The 10,138-nt window shown below is 42.9% G+C and overlaps 1 protein-coding gene across 1 annotated transcript in view; it reads right to left on the reverse strand.

Moving 5' to 3' along the window:
• Positions 1-96: 96 nt before the first annotated feature.
• The window catches only part of KCTD13 (potassium channel tetramerization domain containing 13), an 11,889-nt gene continuing 1,847 nt past the window's right edge, over positions 97-10,138 (reverse strand). Inside the window, exons 2-6 of the mRNA XM_023522420.1 lie at positions 10,127-10,134; positions 3,388-3,477; positions 3,246-3,298; positions 2,374-2,569; positions 97-889 (exon numbers count right to left, since the gene is read on the reverse strand). Coding sequence (XP_023378188.1) covers positions 653-889; positions 2,374-2,569; positions 3,246-3,298; positions 3,388-3,477; positions 10,127-10,134 — 584 coding nt within the window. The 3' untranslated portion in view covers positions 97-652. The remainder of the gene's footprint in view (positions 890-2,373; positions 2,570-3,245; positions 3,299-3,387; positions 3,478-10,126; positions 10,135-10,138) is intronic.

Raw genomic sequence — 10,138 nt, forward strand, 5'->3', positions numbered from 1 at the left:
AAAAGGCTTGGGGCAGGGCTGCATGTCTTCTCATCCAGCCACCTAAGTATCTCCTTAACACAGCCATCTCCCTGGCCCTCTCTCTGGGAGTCAGCACCAGATTCTCAACTCAACTTTATTCCAATAATTTAATAGAAAATTAAAATAATAAATAATACGAAACAGTAGCTGAGCTGGTACAGGCCCAGGCCAACGTAATACAAAGTTAAGGAGGTAGGGAGAATGGTGGGAGAAGGAAGAGGGAAGCAAACTACCATGCACAATGATTGGGAGGCAGCTCAGAACGTGATGGGTGTTATAAGGGCTGGCTTAACACTTTGGCATGTACAATGTACTAAAAAAAGAGAAAGGGAATTCTAAATAATTTTAAATCAGCTGATGAGGGAAGATAGCAGGGCAAGGATGGAGATGAGGGAACAAAAGTAGGCCTTCTGACGGGCTCTTAGGGAAAGGGCTGGAATGTACCGTGTTGTTAGCAATGAATTGGGAATGAATGGAAAAGGGCCAAAGTGAACTGTACCATGCAATGAAGGGACAGAAGGGAGACCCACGACTTAGCCAGCAAAGCCGAGGCAAAGATCTGGGAAGGGGAGGAAAAGAGAGAGGGACTGAGTCCTAGTGGCAGGAGGAAAACAGGGAGCAAGATCAAGGATCAGTCCTTGAAGACAATCTGTTGGCCATGAGGACGCTCGTCATGGGTGATGTGGCGCCGGACATGAATCCTGCGGACACGGTGCTCTCGGTTTTCCTCATCCTCCCCTCGGCTTGCCCTGCCACTTCCAGCTGCACCCCCTGTGGCCTCCAGGAGGGCTGGGTCTGGGACCCGGGGAGTCTCGTAGATCAGGATGTTCAGGGTTTCCTCAAAGATCCGGGCCTCTGGGAATTCCACCTGCAAAAGGCCAGCAATCCCCAGTTCCCACCTTCTGGTCCAGTCACAGAGCTACCCCTTCCCCCAGCTGCTCTGCACTGGCACACCTCCTAGCCTTTGCAAACACAGGTTCTTTAGCCTGGACTGTCCTCTTTGCAACTTCTTTACTCAGCAAAGTCACACTAATACATTGAGGTCCAGCTCTGAAGTCAGGCAGCTATATGTTTTCTCTTCTTTGCTATCAAGTCTCAGTGTGTTCTTTCATTAGACAAACATTTACTGAGTGGCTGCACTGTACCAAGTGTTGTTCTAGGCATTGGGAATATAGCAGTGAACAAAACAGACAAAGTTCCTATCTACAGGAAGTTTACATTCTAGGGGGAGGACACAGACATACATTTAATTAAATATAAACTGTCAGATGGTGACAAATGTTATGAAAAAAAATATAGCAGGAAAAGGGGTAGAGATGGCTATGGCCAGGAATGTTATAACTTTAAAGGGGGAGTTCAGAGAAGGCTTCACTGCAGAGGATATTTGACAAACAGCCAAAGGAGGGGAGGGAGGGAGCCAGGCGGATAACTAGAGAAGGAGCAGTCTGGGAAGAGGCAATAGCAAGTGTAAAAGCTTTGGGGCAGGTGTGCGCGTGATATATTATTTGACAGCAGCAGCAAGGAGGCCAGTTCAATGAGACAGAATGATGAGTAGAAAGGATAAAGTGAAGAGTTGATTGGGCGTTTTCCTTGTGTGGCTTGGAGGAATATAACTAACATAACTCTTAACAAGCTGCATTGTAATTATTGGTTTATTTTCCTATCTTCCCAACTAGAGAGGAAGCTTCTTAGAAGCTGGGTCATTCATTCATTCATGCATTCAATAAATGTTTCCTAGCTTCTACTACGTGATAAACTCTTCTACTATCCTCCACAAGTGCTAGAGAGGGAGAAAAAATACAGCCTACCCCCAAGGAACTAACACCTTGCTGCAGAAGTAACCCCGCTCCCCAATCTCCATCCCCAGACTACAATAAATACCATGTTTAGCTAAGAAGGAAGTTTGACATCTTTGTCTGGGGTTGTTCAGTTTAAAGTTCATAAGCAAAAATCCCAAAAGAAGTGATGCCTGACTTGGGTCTTAAAGATTAAGCATAAGTTCACTGGGCAGACAGGGATGAGGAAAAATAATCCCAAGAAAAAGGAAGAATGTGTGCAAAGGTAGGGAAGTGTGAAATAGCATTGGGTACTTGAGACTTGCAAGATCTCTGGTGTATCTGAGGCACATTCCTCATATCAAGGTCAGAAGAGACCAGGCTGATAACATCGTCAGGAACCAGATGACATATCATGACTTACACAGCTAAGACCCCAAAACTTGGAACTCTGGTTCCTGACTCTCAGTGATGGACTTTCCCCTGCCTGATCTGCTGAGCTGCCTTTGTCCAGGGAGGGTCCTGGTCCTGCCCACCACCACAGCCCTTCCTGACCAGGCCCTGAACCCCTTCTGACCTTGGTCTGCTTCTTCTCCGTGGCATAGACAATGGAGGTGCAGCACACCTCAGCGATTTTGCGGCCCTGCCCGTAGAAAGACCAGCAGCAGATCTCGTCCCCCAGTACATCCTTGAGGAAGAGCAGCCGCCCGTGGAAGCGCAGCGCCAGTTTGTCAAACAGCTCGATGTTCTTAAGTAGGTTGTCATCCGAAGTGCTGAGGACCAGGGGGCCAGGTGGCCTCAGCACAACTGGCTTCCCTCCTTCTGTTCCAGCCCCCCTCCCTCCTCCCCCCACCTGCATAGGTCCAACCCAGGGGTTTGGCGCCCAGCAGGGAGCTTCCTCAATCCCTGGGGCTAGGCTAAGGAGGCCTCAGAAAGGAAGTAGCATTTGCTGAGCAAATCCCAGTACAGCAGAGTAGCTACTTGTGCAGTCTCTGGCTTCACCTGGCATCCTAGCTCCACCACTTTTTAACTGGGTGACCTATGCAAGTTACTTCACCTCTTGATGCTTCAATTTCCTCATCAGTAAAATGGAGATCACAATAGTACCTCCTTCAAACGATTGTGAGGATTATGTGAGTCAATAAATGTAAAGCACTTAGACAATACCTGTTGTAAAATAAGCACTTAGTAAACACTAGTCATTATCTATTCCTCGCCTAACCCATTATTTATTGATAAAACTGAACCTCAGAAGTGAAAAATGACCTGTCCAAAGTACCCAGTGGGTAAGCGGTGGAACTGGAGTTTGCATTCAGTCAGGCACACTTTTAGTTCCTCTGTGTGGCCATCGCCCCACCCCCCACCCCTCCTCCTTCCCAGGGCCGGGAGTAGGGCTACCTTTAGCCCAGGATTCCACCCAGTGCACCTCCCTGCTCCCCTGGTGGTCACCTGGTATAGGAGTACTTGTTGTTACTGCGGTTGTGGAGAAGCTTCACCACGGGCTGTTGGGGGAGAGAGGATGGAGAATGGTGGGGGTCAGGCTGCATGGAGAGGCCCCCAACCTCCACCCTACAGGGCTCAGGGGCCTCACCTTGGAGGTGCTGGCCAGGAGCTGCTGCTCCTCCCGGGGAGATGTCACCGTGGGGATGAGGCACAGCGGGGACAGGTTCTCCCTTTTTTGCTGGAGAAGAAGCGGAAGGTGGTTAACAGTACAAGCAAAGATCACTCACTCCCTCACTTAAAAGTTTTCAAAAGCTGCTTGCTGCCTTTGGGACAAAATCCAGACTTAGTGGTCCATAAGGCTCTGCAGAATTCGACATCTCTGATCTCATCTCTACCACTCTCCCCTGCCTGCTGGGCTTCAACCCTACCGATGGCCTGTTGCTTGGCACATCCAGCATATATCCACCTAGCCCTTTGCTGTTTCCACTGCTGGAAACAGTCTGCACTCAATTGTTTGCATGGCTGGCTCTTTCATCCCCTTCAGATCTCAAAAATAGTGCTCCTCAGAGGGTGCTGGTTCTCCTCCCTCAGCTCCCTGGCTAAAGCAGCCTCCTCTACTTCCTATTCACAGTATCAGTTCACTTTCTTTGAGGCACTTAGTTCCTCACATTTTCTTATATTTGGTATATTTGCTCATGGTTTGTCTCTTCCCACCTGGGAACTAAGTGCCTAGTATACAGTAGTTGCTGTTGACTAGTTCTACTGACTGAACAGCCTGGCTGGCTGGAGAGCTGGAGGCAGAATCAGAACCAGACACGGGCTTTTTTCTTCTTTTAGAAATGTCATGTCAGAACCCCTCTCACCTCTCCCAGTCTAAAAACTAGATGTGCAATTCTAATACAGACTCCAGATTTTTTTTTTGAGAAATGAATAGGACTTTTGTAAAATTAATATGGAAGAATAAAAGTCTATTATTACTTAGGTCAATTTTTTAAAAAAGCCAAAAAAGACTGACCACGCCAGATATTAAAATAACCAAAAAGCCATAATGAAAACAGTGTGGTTTTGGTACAGAAACAAAAACAGTGGAATATAATAGAACTTGGAAACAGACTAATGTACACATGAGAACTGATGTTTATAAAAAGGACATCACAAATCAGTGGGAAAAGTATGGAGCATGTATTGGTTATTGCTGTGTAACAAATTATCCCAAAACTTAGCTTAAATCAACAATAAATATTTATTATATCTGTTTCTGTGGGTCAGGAATTCAAGAGTGGCTTAGCTGGGCGGTTCGGGCACGGGGTCTCTCGTGAGCTTGTGGTCAAGTCAGCTGGAGCTGCAGTAATCTGAAGGCATGAATGAGTCTGGAGGATGTGCTTCTGAGAAAGCTTATTCATATGGCTGGTAAGCTGATGCTGGCTGTTGGCAGGAAACATGATCCCTGTTACTGGGACCTCTCCATAGGTTGCTTGAGTGTCCTCATAACATGGCAGCTGGCTTCTCCAAAGCAAATAATTCAAGAGGGAGCAAGATGGAGCTAGTTTTGTCAGCCCTATTCAGTGTGGGAGGAACTACGCAAGCGAATGAGTATTAGGGAATAACAATTACTGGGGACTGCCTTGAAGGCTGGCTCCCATTGATTCAAATTCCTCTCATACGCAAAATATATTCATCCCCTGCCAGATCTCCCAAAGTCTCATCCCATGACAGCATCAGCTTGAAGTACAGAATCTTGTCATCTACAGCAGGTCCAGGTGGGGATGAGGCTCCTTGGGAGTAGTTCCTTAACTATAGCTTCATAAGTACATTTGCTCTTGATCTGAAGACCTGTGAACTAAAGAGACAAGTTATCTCTTCCATACACCCAATATACAATGGTGGAACAGGCATTAGGATAATCACTAGGGCACTCTTTTTCAAAAGGGCGGGGTAGGGGACAGAAGGCACATAGAAGTCACTGCTTCATAGAAATTCTGTAGTCGTTAGACAAAGGTTGGAAGCTCTCAGATGCCTACTCTTGCCCCAAAATGACTCTCTATGGCTCTTGGCTCAGGGTGCCCTGAGTCATCCTTTCTTTTCCATGAAAGACAGTCCATGCTTGCAGCTCCATGGTTTCCTTAGCCTGCTTCCTCCCTGTAGAACTTTGGGGGTCCAAAGGCCTCTTCTCCTCTTGCATTGTATCTGTCCCTTTCAGTCCAAGCTGGCAGTGTTTCTGCTAATGGAATTCCTAAAAACTTAATGGGTGTCTTGTGAGTCTTGGGGTTCAGTTCATTAGACAAAAGCCACATCCAAAAAGCTTTTCTCTTGCTTTGGGCTTGTGCTGAGACTGCTGAGGGACAACACCCTTAAGATTCTTAGATGCACTATTATTTGATTGAATGGTTCTCTGAGACATCTTCTTGGATATTTTTGAGGTCTGAAGGATTTTATAATCACACCCACAGCTTCATTGTAGACCATGTTTTACTAACAATGCCCTGTATTTGAGCTTTGCCTAGAAGCTGTTTGTTCATTTTAACCTCATTTGTTATCTGGAAAGGCTGGGAATTTTCAAACCCAATAATTCCTGGCTCCTTTTTGTGCCACTGTTTTTCCTTTAGCTTCCCATCTCCTCTTTTATTTTACTATAAGCACCAAGAAACCTGGTATCACCTTCAATATTTTGTCTGGAAATCTCTTTAGCTAAGCCACCCAGTTCATTAGGTATGTTTTCCACTTTCTACATTACTATAAGAGACAGTGTTGCTAAACGTCTGCAACTGCATAACAAGGATCCCCTCTGCACCTGTTTCCAGTATATTCCTCACTGCAGCCTCCTCGAAGGTCATTAGACTCCTATGTACAGACTCTTTAAGGCCCTTTAGGCCTTTATGAACACTCTCCTCAGTCCTTCCAGCTTCTGCCCACTTCCTAGTTCTAAAGCCACTCCCACATTTGAAGTTTTTGTTGTGGTAGAACCCCATTCCAGATACCAAACTCTGTTATCTATTGCTAGGTAACACATTACTGCAAATTTAGCACCTTAAAACAATAAACATTTATTATCTCCCAGTATCTGGGGGTCAGGAACTTGAGATTGGCTTAGCTAGATGGTCCTGGCCCAGGGTCTCTCATGAAGTTGCAGTCCAGATGCTGGCCAGGGCTGTAGTTATCTGAAGACCTGATTGGGCCTCAAGGATCTGCTACTGAAATAGTTCACCCATGTGGCTGGGAGTTGTGGTGGCTATTGGCAGGAAGCTTCAGTTCCTTACCAAATGGACCTCTCCCTAGGGCTGCTTGAGTATCCTCATATGGCAGCTGGCTTCCCCCAGAGTGAGTAATCCAAGAGAGAGGCAGAAACAGCAATGTCTTTTATGACCTAGCTTTAAGTTACACACTATCATTTCTGCAATATCCTACTGGTTACATAAGTCAGCCCTATACAGTATAGGACAGGACTAAACAAGAGCCAGAATAAGCTGAATTGCTGGTGGCCATCTTGGACACTAGCTACCATAGATTAATAGATGCCATTGGGAAAACTAGTTCACTCTATGTAGGACAAAAAAAAAGAGTTAAGTCCCTTCATAACTCACATTTACAATAGTGAATTCCATTTAGATTAAAAGACCTAGATATGAAAGATAAAACTATAAAGCTAATAGAAAATATAACTAGGAAAAAGAGGCTTCTTAAACAAAATCCTAAAAAGATATACCATTAGGCAAAAAAAGAAAAAAAAAAGAAAGAAGAATTCGACTGCATGAAAATCAAGAATTTCTCCAGTTGACAATAGGAAGTAAGACCTTACAAAATGCCTACGTAATAATGTTGAGGGAATGACAGAATTGTGATTATTCTACAATATAACATAATAGAAAAATACATAAAATTACCTAAAATGTATTCTAACCAAAATGTTTAATATTAATCCTTTAAATCTACCATCTAGTTTATAGGAAACTCAGGGTAGGGTAGGGTAACAAATCAAATGACACAAGTAAACAACTAGGAAAACTTGGGAAGTGGGTCACTGTGCAGAAAAACTGGTGGTCTATTTAACAAGTCAACATCACGAGAATAAAAGGTGTTGGAAGAGGCTTAAAGAACATAATATGCAAGGATCTAGATTAAGTCCTTGGTTAGATGAACCATCTACAAAAGACATTTCTGGAACAAATGGAGAAATTTGCGTATGCCTTGGACATTAGATAAAATTTTATTGACATGGAAAGATGGCAATTATTAACAAACAAACAAAGCAGATTACAAACAGCATATACAGCATGACTATATTTTGGCGTGCGCGCACAAACACACACACAAAAAAATCTAGAAGGACATTTGGTGCTTTCATGTTTTTAATTATCTGTTTTCTAAATTTCTATTTTATATATATATATAAAAAATAATATGTATTACACATATATACTGCTTTAAATATAATAAATGGTTATTTACAATAAAAAAATAAGGATTTCTATTCTACAATAGATGCTACAGACAGGTGGCATTCTAAGAGAAAATACTGGCAACATCTAAAACTGACTGCAAATTATTATCTGAACAGGCTTCCTCAACTGGGGTTCTCCTGAATCTCAAAAACCCAGCAAATAACTTGAATAACTATTTTCTCAACTCTCCTGAGTATGATCGGTAAATAGTACTGTTCCAGATACATAGGAGAAAAGTAAATTTATTATGTACAATACATGCCTTAGGGTAATAGGGCTTAATTCTCCCTAGGAATTAAACTAAAATATGCAAGGATCTGTAAAGCAACAAGAAAGAGATAAAAAAAAAAAAAATCAGTAGAAAATTTGGTAAAGAATATGAGTAGGAAATTCACAGAAGGGGAAACCAAAAAAAGCTATTATATGAAAAGATGCTCAATCTCATTAGTAATCAGAGGCATGCAAATTAAAATGAGATCACTCTATACCAATCCAACTGGCAAAATTAGAACACTGGATGATGCTATGTATTGTCAAGGATATGCAGAAATGGGATCCCTGATAATCAAGAATATAAAGCGCCACTACAGCCATCCAGGAGAGAAATCTAATGAGATTGCTGAAATTCATTTGTATGTGTCCTGTGACCTAGCAATTCCACTTCCAGTTACAATCATGATAAATCCTGGCCCAAGACCCACAAGGGCACATGTATGAGGATGCTCACAGTGGCACCATCTGTGGGAGCAGAAAGTGGGAGGCAATCTAGGTTTCCAATCTCAGGGGAATGCATAAATAAAATATGGTGAATGCATACCATAGATTCCTGTGCAGCAGTTAGAAGCAAAGAACTAAATGTACATAGAGCAGCATGAATAGATCTTGAAAAAAGTGCTGAATTAAGAAACAGAACACACAATCCATAGCTCAATGCCATTTATGGAAATTTAAAACGCATATAAAACAATGCTTTAGCTTTTCAAGGGTACAAATATAATCCAAGCATATGTATGAAAACATACATACATACTTGGAGGGTTATCTGTGGGGGAACTGGAAGTAGGCAAGGGATTGGGAATGAAGAAAAAAAACAAAAAGAAAAGATTTCCATAGACCAATGAAGATTAAGTGCCACACGCTGAGGAATATGATGAACTCAGTATTCTGTACCTAAATCTTAAAGAAACAAAAACCTCCAAACAAACAAGTAAAACCTAGCCATGAGGGGTGGGGATGGCAATGGTCTCAGGAAAACCTGAAAAGGAGACAGCTGGAGCATAGAAGAAAGCTGGGAGTCAGATAACCTGGGAATAAATGTGAGCTCTGCTGCTTTCTGACCTTGGATAAATTCTTAAATTCCCTCACGGTATTTTTTTTTTTTAATGTCACACAGGGGTACAAGATGTACATACAAGAAGATAGAATCGGACTTGACACACACAATGATTCTGTGGGTGTGGATAACATTAGATAAACATTAGATTCAGGAGTGGGTGTGAGATAACATTAGATAAATGTAAAACTATAGAGCAGACATGCACTTCCAAGATCATAGTTGACACTTTTTAATGTATACAGGACATCAAAAAAGAAACTCTTATAATCTATTAATATTGTATCATAAAAGAAAGGACATTTTTAACATTGTAAAAATAAGACAAAATAAAAGGCTTTATGTAAAACTCACTGCATTGTATTTTTCTCATTTCCTTATCTTTTGGAACATGAGGACTGAATGCCAGAGGGAGGAATTGACTCACTCAAGGTCACTCAGTCAGCTATGGTGGCAGTGACACTTTACCCACATATCCCGGCTATGCTTTCCAAGCTCTCCTCCTCAGAATCCTAAGAGATGCACAGAAGAGAAGTCCCGCAGGTGGGGCTCTGGAACCCCCAACCCTGTTTCATCTGGAGCAGCTCTGCTTCTAACAGATTTCATTGCAAAAAAAAATTTTTTAAGGTTGAGAAGGAGGTGGGTGCTGCCTCCCAGGATAGAACCAGATCACAGAGGTCATTATATTCCACAATAGATGCAAATTTAAATTGATTTTTTTTTTCCTAGTGGATCAAAGGAGTTGTGATTTCTGAGCAAGGGAGAGAATAGACTGGGATTGTATTTAAGGATAATTACTGAGGTGGTAGTGTAACAGCTGGATTGGATGGGTAGTAACAACAAGATGCAGAAAGAACAATCATTTAACCATACAAAAGTCTTGGCGTGAGGTGCCAGGAGGGCTCGGCCTGAGGCAGCAGGAATGTAGAGGACAGTACTCCCAAATTCTCTGGAGTCAATGGCTAGTCAAAGCCAGGCCAGAGGCAGCCTCCCCAAGCAGAACCCTATATTTCCTTTTTTTTTTTTTTAATATCCTAATATTTAACTACTCAGGCAGCTCTCACAGGGACATGGGCATAGGGGCAGGACTCAGGAGGTGAGGGAGGGACCCTCACCTGCAGTGCCAG

This window comes from Pteropus vampyrus, unplaced genomic scaffold (genome assembly GCF_000151845.1).
Source record: "Pteropus vampyrus isolate Shadow unplaced genomic scaffold, Pvam_2.0 Scaffold347, whole genome shotgun sequence".
NCBI lineage: Eukaryota > Metazoa > Chordata > Mammalia > Chiroptera > Pteropodidae > Pteropus > Pteropus vampyrus.